We start from the raw sequence: 18,102 nt of genomic DNA, 5'->3' as shown, positions 1-18,102 counted from the left end.
CCACGATCATAGTTAAATCTTCTAGCATGAAGCAGTGAAATATATCTTTGTTTTGGATAATTCTGAAATATTTCTTCCTCTGCATTTAATGCTGCTTATTCCAGCAATAGATTTGACTGCGGAGTGCAGGCTGCATAGCAGTTGGCACTCATTAACTAGTGCAGCTTTCAGGAACTGGATGCTCGTGTACAATTGTCATTCTAGTTACAGCATGTAGCAGCAATTAATTACAGATAGGTGAGAAGTAAATCAAGAAGGCTGCTCTTTTTTTCAGCTGCGGTCAGAAGAGTAGCTGTAGGAAAAAAAATAAATCTCATCATTGGATCTGGTTCCTCTGTGTGTTAAGAGCTAACAAATTTTTAGTAATAGCATCTGGTAACTATTGTCCTACATCTTCCTCCTCCCATTGTATCCAGTGAGAGCCTTGAACTGTCATCGTGCTGATTCTATCACTCAGGAAGCAGGAGGCAGCTTCTGACAGACAGTGGACTGTACTTCAGCATTGGCACACCCTCAGGAAACTGAACAAGTACCGCATGGCAAAGCAGATACCTCTGTTCACCTGCTGTGCTTGACCTCTTCCTCTTTATTTTTCTTTTCCATACCTGGAACAAGATGACAGGAGATACGAGTGAGCCAAAGGGGAGTGGAAATAGCATGAAAAAATGTGGGGACCAAGAAAGTGGAGCAAAGGCATCACTTTTCTTTTTTCCCTGCCTATTCCCAGAAGCCTGAGCTGCAGCAGCACTGTTTTCCGATAACGCTGTCATCTGCTTCTCTCAGCTGCACCTCAGATCTTGTGTGTTTTGTCTCAGAGCTCCTTGCAGTTGGCATTTCCTGGCCCCGCACAGTAGCTTTGCCTTGCCTCACTCCCTCAGGATTAGCAGTGGAAATGAGTCTCCATCCTGAGAACATCCTTCTGTCTGATCATTCATTGAAGTCTCCTTTCTCCCTCTCTTTTTACAGACATTTATTCTGCTCACTTGTACCTCCCCTTTCAATTCCAGGAGGTTATTTTGGAGTCTTAGTACCTGTGAATTCTTACAAGGCCAGGGCTCCTGGCCCCCATCCTGATTTGCAAGGGAACCCTTGCAAACCAGAGTCTGTACACTATTTTTCATCTTTCCTGTAGCATGTGGACCCAGTATGCATGTCCTTTTCCTGGGCGTGCAGCCAGTTCATGTGCAGTTTGGCCAGTACCCAATTTTGCTTGTTTTGAGGAGGGTCGTGGGAAACTTCTATTATCTGAAGATGCAGCGCTCACGTGATGAACACTGGTCCTCGCTGATCTCCAGCATTGCTCGTGTTTAGTTGTGAGAAATTTTCTGTTTTGTTTTAACACTTCTTCTTTGGAATGGTTCAGCCCCTTGTTGCTGTAGGCTGATCTCAGTGATTCCACATTTCAGACCTGTAAAGACAGAATCACCTTCTGGGCAGGAAGTCATTTCAGGAGTAGGCAAGGCAATTCTGCCCGGGAAGAAAACCCAGAATCCCTTATCTTTCTCCTCAGGATCTCTCACTGCTTGGCTGCTGAGGTTCATTTTGCATATGCTGGGAGCCAATGGGCACGAATTGCAGTAAGAAAAAAATTCAATTAAATATTACTTTAAAAAAAATGTTCTACTCTGACAGGGGCCAAGCAGAGGAACAGGTTGCTCATAAAGGCTGCAGAGATTCCATTCTTGGAGATGCTCCAAACTCAGCAGTAACTAGATCAGGCTTGGCCCAGGCGTCCTCCAAAGAGCCTGTCCAGCTTAAATCATCTCTCGGTTCCACCAAATATAAATCTGATGTCTAAGGCTGGATTTCATCTCTGATTACAGGGTTTCTTCTTGCAGAGATGTGATGTTTTCTTTCTTGAAATGATGTTTTCTGTTTTCTTCTTTCTTTTTTTACGTGAAGTCTTTTAAGTGGCATCTTCCTTCTGTGTAGAGCGACTGCCATGTTAGACTTAACATCACCATCAGCATCTCTTTAATTCTTATAACTGAGAAACAGCGTAGTGGCTTGGAAATGGGATGTTGTTTGCTGTTATGGTAACTTCCTGTGAAATGGAGCCATCTCCATCCACTAGTAACAGTTTCTTATAGCTATTGCAACTCAGGGTATGTGCTCTGCGCCAGCAGGTCATTCTTTTAATTGTGAACTGTTGCTGTTTAAGTCTTGACTCAGTGTGGGTAACCAAAGTTTCTTTCCAGCTCTCAGCTGTCTTTTACTGCTGGGAGAGTCAGTAGGCTCTCCTCAAGCTTACTGTTTAACAGATTGTGAATCTGCTGCTCTCGTAGTCTAGGACAAAGATGCATCATGCTGCCCGTTAGTTGGAGGCTTGCACCTTCATTTTTGGCCCATTTGTGGCCTCTTAGACCATGCTAAACTCTTGGATAGAAACGTTCGTTCAGCGTTATCAGTTGTGTTTATAGATCCCTGATACAGGAGTATGCTACTGGCTGCAGCCTGACTTCTTTTTGTCTGTAAGGGTTTGTTATTTTGCCACATTCAGGCAAAACAGAGGGGGAGGAACCTACGATGTCTTCCTTCCATTCCTAACATCACTTGTCCCTGTTAAGACCGCCCAATTATAATTATAATATACAATTATATAGGCCGTCAGTAATATATTGACTGGTGTGCTTTAAATGCAAGAGTGGACATAGCTTGATAAAGTCTTCAGAAACCAGATTGGCAAAGAAATCAGTGCCACAGAAAAAAGGAAGAGCCATAGTTAGATGAATAGGATTACCGACATTAGCAAAATTACTTTGGGTAACGCTAAAACTGATGTGGTTTCCAGGCTGATTGTTACAGCTCAGAGCCACAGCTGAGCTGTAGCATAAAGACTATAACCTGCTATGTTCTTTTGACCATGCTTCTGACATCAGCATCCTTTATTTCCAAGTGAAGCTATGTCCTTCAGACAGTGATGCTTCCTTTTTTCTTAAGTATAGAGTTGGTTTGAAGCCATGAGCGTAGACAGCTGATAAGTTGTGTGTGCTGTGGTCATCAAATACATCATTGGGTGAGTATTTACTCAAAACCAACAATGTTTTCCTTGGTTACAGATGAAGAGCTAGCACTGGATAACGGCCTCAACAGAGGGGACCACCACAAACTGTACTGGGAAACAGAGTTCAAACCTGTGGCAGAAAAGCTTCTTGACAGAATTCGGACCCATCGCTCCTCTGTTCCCACTGCAACTATTACTGCACTTTAATCACTTTGGGGCTATTTTTTTTTTTTTTTTGCAATGTAGATTGTACAGTTATATTTTCCCAGTATACATTGCCATTGGTAAATGTGTTGGACAGTACAGGAAGTGAATGTTTAGAAAGCTGGTAAAGCCTAGCACTTATATAAGGTATACTATCTTTTGAGCGAGCTCGTCTGAAATTTTTGCATGTGGAATTACATTTTAGAATATATTTCAGTTTCTGAAGAGCCCATTTAATAAGATTTTTCCTGTCTGGCAAAATGGAAGAAGACTTTGTTGAACTTCTCGTTTTAAAAGGTGAATTATTAGTGGGTACCCAGATCCTGCGTGCCATAAAAGAATATTGCATGTCAGAAGCCATCTCTTACCTGAAGACTTGGACATGCTTTTACTGTACGTGGAATTCTGCAACAGAATAACCCAAGTGCTAGGGTGGGCATACTGGAGTGGTGCATCACAGGATTCACTCTTCACACTGAAGGCTCTCATAGAAGGAAAGTTGCTCTTTGGAGATCCCTCTTTGTTTACCTGATGCTGTGTGGTTGGGGTGTCCCAGCTCCTGCAGTGGTTGGGATGTAGGCTGACTGTGCAGGTAAGGAGCTGTTCTGGATCAATACCAGCACCCAGGCATCCAACATAAGATTTCAGCTGGTCTGGTGTGTGCTTCCTTGAGCTGTTCTTAAGTTCCCAGGAGCTGTGTGTGCCAGTGCTTCTGGCTGTGTCCTCCAGGCTCACGTCTCCGTGAATGGGGCAAAACCAGGGCAGCCCCCTACATAGTTCCCATTCCTTCTGGTTGCTCTTGGCCTGTTTATTGGTAGTGCGTGGCAGCCTTCATTGCTGCAGTCTGCAGAAGAGCTGCTTAGTATGGTTTGGCTCTGACAGCAGTTCTGCTGAACCCCAAAAGATCTGTTGTTATTCCTTATTATTGTTCTTTTGCCATTTCAGTTTCAGTTGAGAGGGGAGATAAACAGTTTCAATGCCCCGTTTGCTCCTTGGCCAAAAGAGCGGATATGGTTTTGAGGCGCATGAAAGAAGGCACGATGGGTAAGAGAGTGCTGGAGGCATTTGTTCTTGGCATTCGCATCAAGGCAGAAGGCAGAACACCATGCTGCGTGGTGCAGGGTGGGGATGCAGCAAACAGACCTCGTGGCTAAGTCCTGTCAGGAGCTCTGATCAGCACTGAGAAATCAGTCCATCAGAAGGCAGCCTGAATCAGAGTTCTTGCTCAAAGCCCTTGCGATGGCAGTAATGTAGGCAATTAAAATGAGTTCAAAGAAAATGTTAGTTGTTTCAGTAAACGCAAGTTATTTCAGTAACTCAAGCAACTGAACAGTGAACAGCAGAGTCCTGGAGTGCAGCAGAATGGGATGTCCCAAACTGCAGAGAGAAGATGGGTTTGTGCTGTGACAGTCCCAGGAGGAGGCACACATAGGAATGCTGGGGAGGGCAGAGAGGACAGCTGAGGCCTTGGAGCACCTGTGGAGCCTCTCAGGTCTGTGTCTTTATCTGAGCAAAGCTCTTAATAATTTTAAGCCACAAAATGCTGAATTTTGGCTGTATTCTTATAGCATTTTCTATGTCATTCTGTTTATGACAAATGCAGGAGTTCTGTTGTGATTTCAGGAGACGTTTCTATTTAGAGACCGAGCACAGAACCTCTTGCACTGTTATTTTCTTTTCTGCCTTGGGAGAGCGTGTTCTCAAGCACACGTGCAAAATTTTGAACTGAAACTATGAAGATGTAAAGCCAGGGGCTGCTGGGGAGAACTGTGAAATGCCCATAGGCAGATGGTCTGTCACGCTCCTGTAAGTAAGTGGAAATGATTGATAAGAAAATGGTGTTTTTGTTTTACTAGTGCCTAATGGGGCCCACGAAGCCACCAGCCTTTAGCTCCTGCCCCTCCTGCTAGTGCACACTGGGTGTGCTCATGCTGTCCTGGGAGCAAGGCCACAGCCACACCGTTTCCTTCCGTGGCCTTTTGGACAGGTTCCCCCACCTACATCTTTTGGAGTGAGTCGAGCTGCCTCCACTACTCCCCCACGGTGCATGGGGAGCGCTGACGTATTTTTCTCTGCGTGCACAGAAGCTGCTGCACTGCGTGGCCATGTGCTGAAGCTCTGCAGGAGCTGCTCAGGGCTGACAGCCTGCAGCAGCCACTCACACATTAGCATTTGCAGTGGTGGCGTGGTGGCTTCTTCCTCACCCTCCCCCCGCAGCATCACACACAGCTTCTGCTCCGTGCACTGGGAGCCAACTGCTACTTTCCTGGAGTGTGACTGGCACTGGCACCTTCAACATTTACATGTCTATAAAGATGCTGCTTATCTTAACAGCCCTGCTGCTCTTCCTCTTAGGACCTCAAATGCCTTAACACCATTTGTGGGAAAAGCCAAATGTTTTTGGACCCTTACTCTCAGGTAAGCAGCTCTGCGTGTAGTTAGGATTGGTGTAAGCACACTGCAGATGTGTCAGGAGGAAGCCCTTCGCACACACTGTTGACTCTTTGAAAAGGAAGAGGGTGCCCACATCTGCCAGCTCGTGGCTGGAGATTTCATGCTGGACATGGACAGGTGAGGCTTTGTGGAAGTCTGCATGTTTACCTCTGAGCCAATAATTGAGCACCAAGAGCACCAGATGCCACAGAAAATCAATTTCCAAATTGGGAAGACACTTTTTTTTGGTACGTCTTTAGGCATGGCTTGATTTTTAGACAGGAAAGTTTTGCTCTGTTTTTGGAACATTAGAAATCCTGTCTTTTTAGTTAAGAGGAAATAGCAGATGCTTCCTGTTAGTCACAATTTTTGACAGTTTATTAATCTTTCTCCCCTAGATCATTTTAGATGTTTCAGCTTCTTGGACTACAAGCCTAAAACTTGTCAGAATGTCCTGCAGTAGCAGAAACCAGTTTGAGCTAGCTCGGTTCTACTGGTGGGGCTGGGTAGCTCCACTTATTTCCTGCCTTACTGAGTTTCAGCGTGTGAGGTTAGTAGGACCCTGTCACAGCTGGCTGTGTCCAAAGCAGTTTGTCACAGCTCTGCAGCTCACAGCAAGGCCTCGGAAACCCTCTCTCACAGCACCCTTCTGGACACATTGTCCAGCTGTGAGATAAACCTGTGAGGAAACAGAAAGCCCCACACACCTGAATAGCAGGTGGTGGACTAAGGGAAAGACTGAGGGAGGCTGGCAGGCTGATTGATGACAGCTCTTCCTCATGTAGTGAGGAACTCCATTCCTTCGGTTTAGACTGCTGGAAAAGTCAGGGTTTGTCACTTTCAGTACCTTTGCTCAGTTACTGTTTCAAGCATTTGAAACCAGTTTGTACCAGAGTGAGTGTGTAAACAAGAGCACAGACGCAAAGCTAAACCACACAAAAACACCAGGAGAAAAAGTTGTTATCTTTATTGAAAAAAGACCAATAATACTGACATATTTAAAAAGCAATTCACACTCATACAAAAGTATTCATGCGTTCTCCGAAACCACCGTATATTAAATGTCAGCATTTTAATTGTGTTTTGATTTACTAAAAATAGATGGTTTTTAGCCTAGTTATTTAAGCAACGGCAAAAAATCAGTAAGACACGTGACACGGTAGGGCTGTTTGGCAGCCTGGAGCTACATTCCATCCCTCGTCGCAGCCCCCGAGCAGGGCTCAGCTCGGCCCGGGGCCGTACAAAGCTCTAAGGACCACGTCCTCTTCTTTCCATAGGAAGACCATTGCACTTTGGAGCTCACCCAGTAATGCTGAACGAATGTCCTACAGCATCTTAAGGCTAAACTATTTGAGAAAATCGACTGCTACCTTTCAAATCATCAGTGTGGACAGAGGAGGTTTAGTTGTGATTAAAAATAAATCTGAATAACAAGGCTTTTTGGAAACCACACACGATAAAGGCTCAGACAATAGCAGTGCTCGCTTTCACTTTGAGCTCAGCTGGAACAGCCTCTCCGTTTGCTCTGCCAGCACAAATAGCAGCATCGAGATTTTCTAAAATTATTCTCGTAGGGAAAGCAAATGTCATCAAGTCCCACTTCTTTTCACGCTCCAACTCCTGTTGTGTTTGCCTTACAAGATCTACACAGCTATCGTCTGTGCTGTTGCCACAAGTCCATAGGGCGCCCCGTGCTGGCTGAAGCCGAGCCACCCGCAGCGGGCAGCACTTCAGCACAGCCCCGCCTTTTCAACTGCCAAGCGTCCGCTGTCCAAACGTGGAAAGAGCTGAAACTAAGGGAGTTATGGCACAACGGGCATCTTAATTTATAGCTACCATTGGTCCTGAGGCTTCGTATCTTCCTCTGCCGTACTGCAGCTGCAGAACATTCCAGCGTCGACAGGCAGCCGGAGACATCAGGTCATATAGCGAGTAATAGCTCTCAGAGCATAAAGTAGTTCGGCTTGCATCCGAGCTTCTACCAGAAGCAAATTTACATGGACCTTTCAGAAGGAAAAGAAGTCACTCTTCTGTACAAAGCACTCACAGAAATGTACTTCAGTAAGAGGAAGTCTGTGGGGCTGTGGTTTTCAGATTAGCTTTTGCCTTAGCAGGGGGGAGAGCTTTGCGTGCTTCAGCTACCCAGAAAACTAAATTAGTTCTATCAGTAAAGCTTGCTGCAGGAGGAAAGATTTAGGAGGTGCTCCGCCGCTGCAGCACAACGGAGCAGTGGGGTACGGGGGCGTTCAAGTAGGGCCAGGTTGGTAAGAAGAGGTGGGTAACCTGTAGGAGGCCAACTGCTTCAGCTGGGAGAAAACCAGACAAGCTTTCAAGCACAGAAGCCCTTCAGCAGTAGCTGACTATGTGCAGCTGGGAAACAATTAACGGAAGTGTAGCTCCATTTAGTTAATTAGTTGAAGGCAAAAGGGTGGTTGGTACCTGTGGAGCGGAGGGGGTTGTTAGCAAAGGAAGAGGTGGTAAGGTCGTTTGCCCCTGTGGGACAGAGAGAGAAACACACAGCTAATTACACACAGGTAGTTATCACCTGGACAATGGTGGGGGGTGGGAAGCAGCAGTGAAGCACAGGGGAAATCTTAACATGCCATACAACTACTGCCTGTGCTGAGGGCGAAGCTCTGGGCAGCTACCACAGAGAGCCCGTCTCTCAGTGCAAGTACTGCACTTCTGTGGAGGGGAGATCAGGAACCATGCAGTGATGAGGGAGTGAGAAACGTTTGGCTGAAAGTTTGTTCTTCAAGCTGTGCCTGGCACTGCTTCCGAAATGATGGTGAGAAAGGCTGCTGAGAGCATTCAGGCATACATACATGCCCAGCCCATGAGATGTAAAGTTTGGGGCTTTAAAGAAGGGTTTATGTGCTTGAAAGCTTGTAAGTCTAACAAAAAAACCCCACGAACAACCATATGTACTATTTTACTTCTACCCTTAAATCATCGTTTATAGTACCCCTATATTATAACTGGGTATCCAACTATTTTCACAAGGAGGTAAGCTGTTACCTAGCAAACGTTCAGTACAAAAGATTATTTCAGTCGGGTACTATTTGCTGAACACAAGCAGAAGCCCAGCGCCGGTGTCGGCCAAACGCTGGCTGGGGTAGGTGTGCTGTTAACAGGGCAAACACATCTCCCACCCCTGCCCTTCTCAACACACACGCTGTACCTTCTCAGAGTGTTCAAACTGCCTCCAGAAGCTATCATACATTCTTTTTGTGGTCTTTTCAGGAGTGCAAACCACAGTCTTGATATAAACTTTAAAGCTGCGGTCCAACAACTGATTAATTTCACCGTAGTCATAATCATCGTATCTGTTCAGAATTGAAAGAAACACACTTTCATTTTCAAGAAGCAGTTATTTCACTTGCATTTTTTTGTAGCTCCCTGTGAGAAAAGTCAATTACCACGCACGTTTGCTTAATAAGAGTTCTGCTTCAGTAAATAAATAAATAAATAAAAGCCAATGTTGGCAAATCTGACAAAGGAATACAACTGACCTTATCCCAAACATACAGTGAATATAGTTCCAAATAGCTCGTCTTAGCATTGAGGTATCCACATCTTTGTGCATGGCCATTGTGTTGTAAGTCAGATTATAAGCGATGTGAAACTTCTCATCAAGTAGCTGTCCCACATCCGGGTAAAGGCGATTAACCAAGGAATAGCCATGGTCTTCCCAAGAGTAATCCTTAGAACAAGAACAAATGCAGACATGAACTTGTGAAGGTCTGGTGCTTTAAAGTCATTTTTCTCAGGGCAGATAACTGTAGGGCTTTTGTTCATTCACGTCTTCTCACCCCCGGGACTGTAAACTACTGCACAGCAATGTCTGGGTCTGGTATCTGGCACAGCAAACAGAGAGCACTTGAAGTGTCGTGTGAGCAGCTCCATCCTGCTTACCTGAGCTCGAAAGGTGGGCACGTGCATCCCGTGTCTGGAGAAGTCTTTGTAACCATAGCTGGTGTCCTCAAAGTGACGAGACACATCTCGTGTTGGTGCTGATTCTTCATCTTCTGTTAATTTCAAACAGAATATCGTGCTATTTTAGTAACAACTCACTGGAATTGGAACTACTAGAGAAGAATGGGATTTTTTCTATTTGGAAAAATAAATACACAGTTTCACTGGGCTTCCCAGATATTAAAAATCTTTGGTGTGGCTTAGCATGACTGACTGCAACTATGTTTTTTAGAGGAGGCTCCTCAAAAAACAGCCAGATTCTTGCAGGCAAGCATCTTTTCCTCTGTTATGTACATCGCTTCAATCCTGGCACTACTTTGCTTTTTATTTTTTTCCTAAGCATTTCCAGAAGAAAGCAAAGCACTCCCAGTCTCAACCCCTTCAAAGTAATGGCGTGGCGTGTGTGACATCTAACGCTTTCCTCCTGCAATGCCATGTATGTCTTCAAGCAAGTTGGAACAGTATAAACATATACACACTACATCTGCACTACCTGAAGAACATACGAACATGCTTTCTCTCTTCTCTCTTTCAAAACGCGTAGCCATCTCCTCCTGGCTGGCTTCCTCTTCGTCTCTGCACTCCTGCAGCTGCTTCATTTTCTCCATAAGAGCTTCAACTTCACAGACAGACTCTGCAGTCTTAAAAAGGTGACACAAACATTTCATTCCTCTGCGTAACACCAACTGATGAGTAAGGCAGAAATAATCAAGCCAGAAAATTGCAACAGTTGTGTCCTTCATTTACATCTCCAAAAACTGATTGTTCTAGGAAAACAGCTCTTGAAAGAAATCTGTACTGACCTAAGAGCTCACATTTAGTCATCGTCTTTTCTCAGAAAGATCCCTGGTATTTTTAGTAGATTTTAAGAGTTGAAGCTTTTTGAAACAAGCGGTTGTACTGAAAGTGAATTCTCTTACTTAATCTAAAATGCTTAACAACTGAAAAACAAGGGTCTGTAACAGAAAGTCTGGTAGAGGAAGTAACCACAATTTACTGCCCAACTGTTACTTTTTTTCCCAGCTGCTCACATACTGAAGAAAACATTGAGGGGAACGGTAAGAGTGAGTGTAAGTGCATAAGCAAAGTCTGAAAGGCAGCTAGTGGTATATAATCTTATTTCACAGGAGTTGTTTTGTCACCACCATGATATACCATTAATTTAATATCTGGTTCTATAAAAATCCATCTGCACAAAGCAAGATGAAGTTCTCTTCAATTTACACTATTTATTTTCCCCCTTTCCTCTTTGCCTTTTGCAGTCAGCTTGCTCCTTCAGAAAGCCAGCAAGCTCATCAGACCAAATCTGAACGCCATTACAGTAAAGTCTCACCACGCAAAGAACCCACACCAAAAATATCCTGTTATCACCACTCTCACATCATGCTCCTCACCAACTGGAAGCAAGCACAGCTCAGTGAGCACAGTGCCGCAGGCAGGAAGGACTGTTTTAGACACAGGGTCAGAAAACGGTGAAAGATCTGGTGTGTGATGCATCACAAACACCTCAAGGCATCAAACGCTGCACTCAAAGGAAGAGCCAACTTTCCACTGCACATGTGGAAAAAAGAAAAGCACTCCTGGTCATGGCTGCTTAGGCCATGCATCTCAGTCTGGCTGAGGTCAGCAGCAGCCATTCAGTTCGGCAAACAGACGAGACACAAAGAGCAGACAACAGAGAGATTGTATCTCTTGTCTCTTCCTTCGGTGGCTTCCCGCAGCGTCATTTCAGCACCTCCTAAATGTCTCTTTTCAACTGGTTGCTCTTCATCTAGATTAGGCTAAGCCATCCCACTCTCACTGCACAGAAAGGCATCCTTGGCGCGTTCAGTTCTCAAAGAAACTGCTGCTACCGAAAGAGATTGTTTGTTCAGTCAGACACTTACCGGAATACTTGCAGCTGGGCTGGCATGAATGTCATCCACCCCATGGTAGCCATTTGTGATATCACACAGGCAGTAGTTGCTGACAGAAGGTGGCCTGAAGGTGTGACCGCCTTCGCAGTCAATCTCTGGGCTGATTCCGCAGCCAAATGTGAAGGAAGCGAGGGAGTGGTAGTGCGTCAGGAGAACAACAGCGTGGATCAGCTCTGCCAGGGACCAGCTGTTCTCTTCTGTCTTCAAAAGTTGCTTTAAAAATAACACAAGACAAAAGAACCAACTTTAAAAAAGGGTTCAGATGATTCCACCTTCGTGCAATTTATCAACGCGTTTCCTTGCCAGCATCCACAGTTGCCTCCTAACTCTCTGTTGTCACTAGCTTGCTCTGCATCCCAGCCGCAGGTGCCCTGCCAGACAGAGATTCCCAGGGTTAAGGCACACATGGGATGACTTCTCTCCCCTCTCTAGTCCCCAAACAGCTACTGAAACTGACGTGGTTTTCATTCAGCACCATCTGGTTTGCACAGAAACCAGGCTGAACTGTGCTGAAATCTCACACTTCTGATGAAAATGCAACCACAAGAGTTGCATGTTACTTCTGCTGGTCCCCTGAAACTCAGAAAATCCTGGCAACTCCTGGCAAACCAGCTGCGTTAAAACCTGGCACCAGGGCTGGACTCCCTCCATCCCATCCCTGTGGGTGGAATGCACCACATTTAGCAAGAAGCTTCAAACCCCCACTTCCCCTTCAGGCAGGAAAGTGTGGGAGGTTTGAGGCCTCCTGGCAGAGCGTGCATCTACCCCCAAGCCCGCTGTCCTGCCCCCGCTCTGCACCTGGCAGGCAGTGCTGAGCAAGCCCCAGCACCTGCCTCCTCTGTGCTAGGGGTAAGGGAAGAGCAGAGGAGGAAAGCTTGCTCCAGCAGCCCTCGTGAGGACAGAACATCCCTCACCCTGTCTGGCTCCTAGCCCTACAAATCTGTGATTGCCCTTCACTGAAAAACAAGCATACGTTTGTTTTTTACTCCCTGAAAGATTTACCTCGATATGCTCCTTGGTGATAAGCCAGGGTCGGTGAGCCAACATCTTGTTCAGTTCTCCCAAATTCTGCAGTTTTTGCGGTGCATTTTCCAGGCCGTTCAACCATTTAGGGTCACCGCCGACATGCAGGAAGTCATTCACATGGAGGTTAACAAGGTAAGAGCACTGATGTCTGGCTGCAGCCTAGAAGAGAACGCATGATTGCGATACAGAAAACCAAGTAAGTCAGTGCTTTATGGCAATTACTTAAGTCATCGTTTCCTCAGACTGCTCAAGAGTAAGACTTGCAGTGTTCAAAGGTTGAGTTTAAAAAAAAGATTAACACATCTGCCCATTTTGATGATTGTTCTCACACCATAAATATTCCTCATTTGTATACACTCTAATGATGCTGGCCGCAGGTGCAACACGCCTGCACCCAGGGAGAAGTACAAGCACAGACTCATTGCACTGCTGCAGTAAGAGTGTCATACTGCACAGTTTCCTCCAGAGCAGAGGAAACAACAGTGCTTCTAGATGAATCTTTACCAGCTAAAACAAGAGCAGGCTTAAAAACACCGAGTGAGAAGAACTAAAGGGCAGCTCTTCAGCACAGAAAAGAGGCACAGTAATGCTCTTTCCCATCCAATTTAGTTGCAGCCCAGATCTTTAACATAACTCCTGCAGGCAAAGGTCGCTGCACTGCCAGATTGAAAATGAAAAAATCACTTCGGGCAGACAACTTGCTCAGAACAGAGATTGAGAAACAGAGGATGGGACCAGTAAGTCAGAGGGAGGTGCATCTGATGGAACATGCACACAAACAAGCTATCCTGAAAACCAGTTTCTGAGATACTAAGGAAACCAAAAATAAACGATTTATATTTTTATAACATATTTTTGTTTTCTTCCTCGCATTCCCACTGAACATCAAGTGCTGATCTGACAAAACAATTTGTACAGCAGACAGGAACAAAGCTACTCTGTTCTTCCCCTCAGCTTCTAACGAAACGCCTCAGCAACCAGAAACTGCAAAAGGCAGTAGGAACTGCTAGCAAAAAAGATCACAGAGAGCTGCCAAGGTGGCTGCTTCTGCTTGCTGTCGTGCGCTGCAGCGTACCATTATCCCGATGTAGTGCCGGTAATGAAGGGGGAGCGGGCCGTCCATCTGCAGCAGGTAGTGCTGAGTTTTCAGAAAGCTTTCCAGATACTGCGGGTGGAAAACCATCACCAAGGTAACGTTGTCCAATCGGCCCAGCGTAGCAAAAGACTCTGCAAACAGCGCGTGCATCATGGCGTCTTCGCTCCCCACTTGAACGGTCTGATTTAACAGAAAGAGCAATTAGCCGTGTTGTCTCAGGCACGACACTGTAACAGTAAACAAATGGATTGCCAAAGCACCCAGAGCCCCAGTGAAAGGAGTTACAGGAGACAGCTGTTCACAGCAGCAAACCAGCACACATAAGGCAAGGCATGCAAAATCCCAAGCACTCGTACCACCAGCAAAGGGAGACTTCTGCCTTTTTGTTGCTTTCCCTCGTGCAACACCGACTACTCATTTCTAACCCTCACCTTCACTTTCTCAAATGCCCCAAATTCATCTGAGCTTTCTATAAAAACAGCGAGATAGCTGAAAAGAAAAAACTTCACTGAGGGAAACGAGAAGGAAACAAGAAGCCAGCCAGGATGAGAAGGGAGAAAGAAGTAGAGTGAAGCTTAAGGCTCAGGAATTCCTAGAAAACCACACAAGCATATCAGCGACTCTCCCTCTTGTTCCAAATCCTCCTACCAGCTGATGAGAAGCACCAGAAATGCTCAGCCACTGCACTCTGAAGTCTGACAGATGGTCGGAATGGCTCAAGAAAAACTAACCCCCAGAATAGAGGGGCAGGGACCTCGAGGACCAGTAGGAAACTGCATCCAGACGTTCACAAGGAAACAGACACTCCCTCCCCAGAACAGCATTGGGTTTCTCTACTGCTGGACAGCAGAACAGGAGGTTTCGTAACTATTCCAGGGCTCGCTGCTTTTGCTTATCAGAACCGTGGCCAAAATCTCACCAGGACTGAATGTGAACACAAGTGAAAATGTTCTGCAGTTCAGCAGCTGTCCTGAAACCAAGTGTGGGTTACTACTAAAAGAGCATTCCTTAAAAGCATAAAGTTCACTGTGTACTTGAAAACACCACCGCACCTCCTTCTCTGGGATGAATCTGCTTGGTCCGTGTCCCAGTGGTCTAGGAATTCTTATGCCGAGTTCCTAGAAAAGAAAAACACACCATCTCAGCATTCGGTTATAAACAGCTTTTAGCTGTGGTTGCAAGAAAGAAAGGAATATGTCATTCAGAGCAGAGCTTATTTGGGTACTTCGGGTCCGCTGCCATGGGAACTTTTACTTGTACTGCTTGTACAAATGCAAATTATTTTCCTCCAAGTGCTTTATAAGTAGCGCACTTGTTTACAGTGCACAGTCCCACTCCAGCGACAGAGAAGTCCAACAACAAAGGCCCTGTCAGCTGCAGAAAACACACACAAATATACATACACACACACACTCCAACCTGGTTCACAGCAAAGTTGCACACAGCATTTTTGGCATGGTGTCCAGGACACGCTGTTCAGTACACAGCCGGCCGCCGTGCGGTTGTGCCACTGATACAGAACGAGCACAGGGCTGTGCATCTGTCAGGAAACCAGACAGCTGTAACCCTCATCAGATCGCTCTTTCCCCAACCTCAAAGAGGTCCTGAACTGCCAAAAGTACCCGATCTGTGCTTCCATCACCTTTCTTTTTGTGATAAGTGGCTGCAGGCAGAGGCAGGTGCCGCTCCCTGCATGCTGCCACGGCCCCATCCCACTCCATGGCCGGCACCGGTCTGACCCTGCTCTGGCTGGGGCTGCACAACCTATGTGAGGCACTGGGGCACTTTGGGCACGGCAGAGCACCCACAGCTCTTCCAGGCTTCATGCAAACAGAGCCCCCAAGAGCCGCCTGCCACATCCAGTTTCAAACTTTGCTATGTTTTCCCCACGTAGATAAAGGCTGTTAGAAACGAGCAATCCCTGTCTCTCTTACTGCTGCGTTTTTTTCTCTCTTTAGCTGAGGTTTCTATTTGCACGAGCAGCGATGTTATTAATCAGTTACTGTCCCCTGAACTTTCCCCTAAGATGAAAAAACAGCTTCCAAAAGCTCACAAACATCAGTGCACATCCACATCAGAGCTGCCAAATGCCACTGGACTGCACTGGATCCCAGGCGGGTGCTCTCATTTCTCCAGTCCCACTGGGATAAATGGAGACCACAAACAGCTCCCACTGTGACCTCTTCACCTTTCCATGGGACGGCAAGGCCTGCGAGGCAGTTTTCTTCCTCAAGGTCCTGACATTCACGAACTGCTTTTGCTAAGCTGCTGGCAGTGCCACTTGTCACTGAGGAATGGCATTTAGTTCTTAGAATGCCATCTCCCAGTAGCTCAGGGACAGCTCCTTGTCCCGGCTGCCACAGCACCGGGGAATCAGGGATATCTCATGTGCAGACAGCAGTGAAGGAGATGTCTGTGTGCACAATGCCACTGAGCAGGTGGGCTGCAGCACCTGCCAGCTCCAGCACTCCAAGAGGAACACCCTGAAGTTTGATTCCTGACAACTGCATTTCGCTCCTCCTTTGTCCCAAAAGAGGCCGAACCACAATGATTATGCTGCATGTGACAATTCCATCAGAAAGGCTGAAGTGAAAGCCTCCCCCTCCTCCCCCCAGGTCTTCTGAAAACAGTCATTCCCCAGCTACAGGCTATAGCAGACCTTTCAGAAAACATTTTCCACTATTTCCCCCCCCCCAGAATAAGTATTCAGCCACGTTCTTCCCACACCTGCAAAACACCAGGCACCTCCAAGTGCTCCCAGCATCTCCATACAACACCAGCAGCACAGCAGCAACACTCCCAGAGGCTCTCCCCTTAGTTTTACCACATTCCCATACTTCACAGCTGCTCTTCCAATGTGTTCAGCCCAAGGAGCTCTGCTCCCAGCCATCCCTTCCCAGGCACACCGTGGCCAGGGCAGCGCACAGCACCCAACTTTTCCCATGAAGATGCAGCCCAAAAAGCACCCAACCAAGTGAGGCTGAGCAGCAGCCACAAACAAGCACTATTTATTCTACTTATTACAAAAGCATAAGCAATTTTGATGTGATTCCAGGTTGCACACCAAAGTGGCACCTCTGGAGGGAAGTGAGGCTTTGGCCATAAAAATGCTGTGAGGCCACCTCAGAAATCAGAGAAAAGCCACCCCTGGTGGCTTATGTGATGCAGTTCACATCTCTGCATTGCCACTGTTTGAATTTCCACAGGAACCATGTACATTATATACCTGACATTTCTGAATCTCATCCCTCATCACCACCGTATCTGTGCATCTCTCCTACTTTATTCGTGCAGCATTCCTGTGAGATAAGGCATGTTCTCCTATTTAGAAAACAAACAAACAAAAAAGAGAAACAGAAAGGCAAGGTGTCTTCAGCAAGGCTGCTGCAGGAAGCCTGATGGCTCAAGCCAAGCTCTCTCAAGTCTTAGACTGACACACTAACCAGGGGACCGTGTCTGCTCGTAGCCTTCTCAGCCAGGAGATGCAGATTCATACACATCTCCTCTCTTCTGAGAAGATAGAGAGGTAACAACCCAAGTCTGCATGCTGCACGATGCTTCCCTCTTACTGTTCTCTGCACCAGTCTGGCTCACTTTTACATCTTTTACAAGTAGAGGCATTCCCTCTACTTACAGCTTTTGTGTATCCTAGGACTGTGAATCAAGGCCACCTTCAGGGAAGTTTTTGAACTACCTCGTCAGGAACAGCACTGCTAATAAATTTAAGGAAAATCCTGATGTGGAAAATTGAATGGCAAATGTTTAAGTGGTGTATTTAATACCTCAAGAACAACATGCCTCAACACCACCGGTAACAGAACATCATCAACTCTGGTTCTGAACCTCTCCAAAAGTATCACTTTGGAACAGACACCTGACATCAGAGATTCCACCTCCAAGTACAGAAGCAGAGATGCCGGGCTCTTGGTCGGGCACGGCTGCTGCTGCACAGCTGAGCCTAAAACGCTTTCTCAGCTCCCACCCCCTTTCCCATCTATAGGCTCCCCGCAGCTGAGGCCCTGCCTCCTGTCACAAAACCTCTCCTAAAACCTTGGTTGGATGAGCGTGGCGATGGCCACTCAAGCACGAATTTTCCATGCTAACCGGGATGCGCAATGTTCAGGCCACCCTGCTCTCCTCACACTGCAGCTCCCTGACATCTCCAAGGGGCAGGGAATCATCCCAAGGCGTGGGAAGCCGGTGCCACCCTTCAGGCAGAAGGCAGCACTTGGCAGCCCTCACCGTGCCTGGCTCCTGCTTCCCACCCACGAACCACCACAGCTGGGCTGTGCTGCGGGCAGGCTGCAGAGCTGGAGTTTCCCTCACCTCTCAGGACAAGCTGCCTTTTTGATCTCTCTCTGTGCTTATCTCCAGGCTGATAGGCACTTTCAGTTGCGCCAACACAGCCGCCTAGGTTTGGGAAATAAACAGATCCGGAAACAAAAAGT

General features: G+C 46.5%; 2 protein-coding genes across 3 annotated transcripts in view; one reads left to right on the top strand and one right to left on the bottom strand.

Moving 5' to 3' along the window:
• ARMC2 (armadillo repeat containing 2) overlaps positions 1 to 3,563 on the top strand; it is a 66,683-nt gene extending 63,120 nt beyond the window's left edge. Inside the window, exon 19 of the mRNA XM_065735236.1 lies at positions 3,060 to 3,563. Within this exon, the coding sequence (XP_065591308.1) occupies positions 3,060 to 3,211 (152 nt within the window). The 3' untranslated portion in view covers positions 3,212 to 3,563. The remainder of the gene's footprint in view (positions 1 to 3,059) is intronic.
• A 3,843-nt stretch (positions 3,564 to 7,406) lies between these two features.
• SESN1 (sestrin 1) overlaps positions 7,407 to 18,102 on the bottom strand; it is a 66,889-nt gene continuing 56,193 nt past the window's right edge. The window contains exons 2-11 of one of the 2 annotated variants that reach the window (XM_065735248.1): positions 14,707 to 14,772; positions 13,634 to 13,834; positions 12,535 to 12,717; positions 11,503 to 11,745; positions 10,110 to 10,257; positions 9,557 to 9,669; positions 9,154 to 9,344; positions 8,823 to 8,967; positions 8,081 to 8,134; positions 7,407 to 7,644 (exon numbers count right to left, since the gene is read on the bottom strand). In XM_065735248.1, the coding sequence (XP_065591320.1) occupies positions 7,558 to 7,644; positions 8,081 to 8,134; positions 8,823 to 8,967; positions 9,154 to 9,344; positions 9,557 to 9,669; positions 10,110 to 10,257; positions 11,503 to 11,745; positions 12,535 to 12,717; positions 13,634 to 13,834; positions 14,707 to 14,772 (1,431 nt within the window). In that variant the 3' untranslated portion in view covers positions 7,407 to 7,557. The remainder of the gene's footprint in view (positions 7,645 to 8,080; positions 8,135 to 8,822; positions 8,968 to 9,153; positions 9,345 to 9,556; positions 9,670 to 10,109; positions 10,258 to 11,502; positions 11,746 to 12,534; positions 12,718 to 13,633; positions 13,835 to 14,706; positions 14,773 to 18,102) is intronic. The other variant, XM_065735257.1, reaches the window with a different exon arrangement.

Source organism: Cyrtonyx montezumae, unplaced genomic scaffold, assembly GCF_038088225.1.
Source record: "Cyrtonyx montezumae isolate F1298 unplaced genomic scaffold, pur_monq_1.0 scaffold_0, whole genome shotgun sequence".
Lineage (NCBI taxonomy): Eukaryota > Metazoa > Chordata > Aves > Galliformes > Odontophoridae > Cyrtonyx > Cyrtonyx montezumae.
This window is presented reverse-complemented; position numbering and strand designations above follow the sequence as displayed.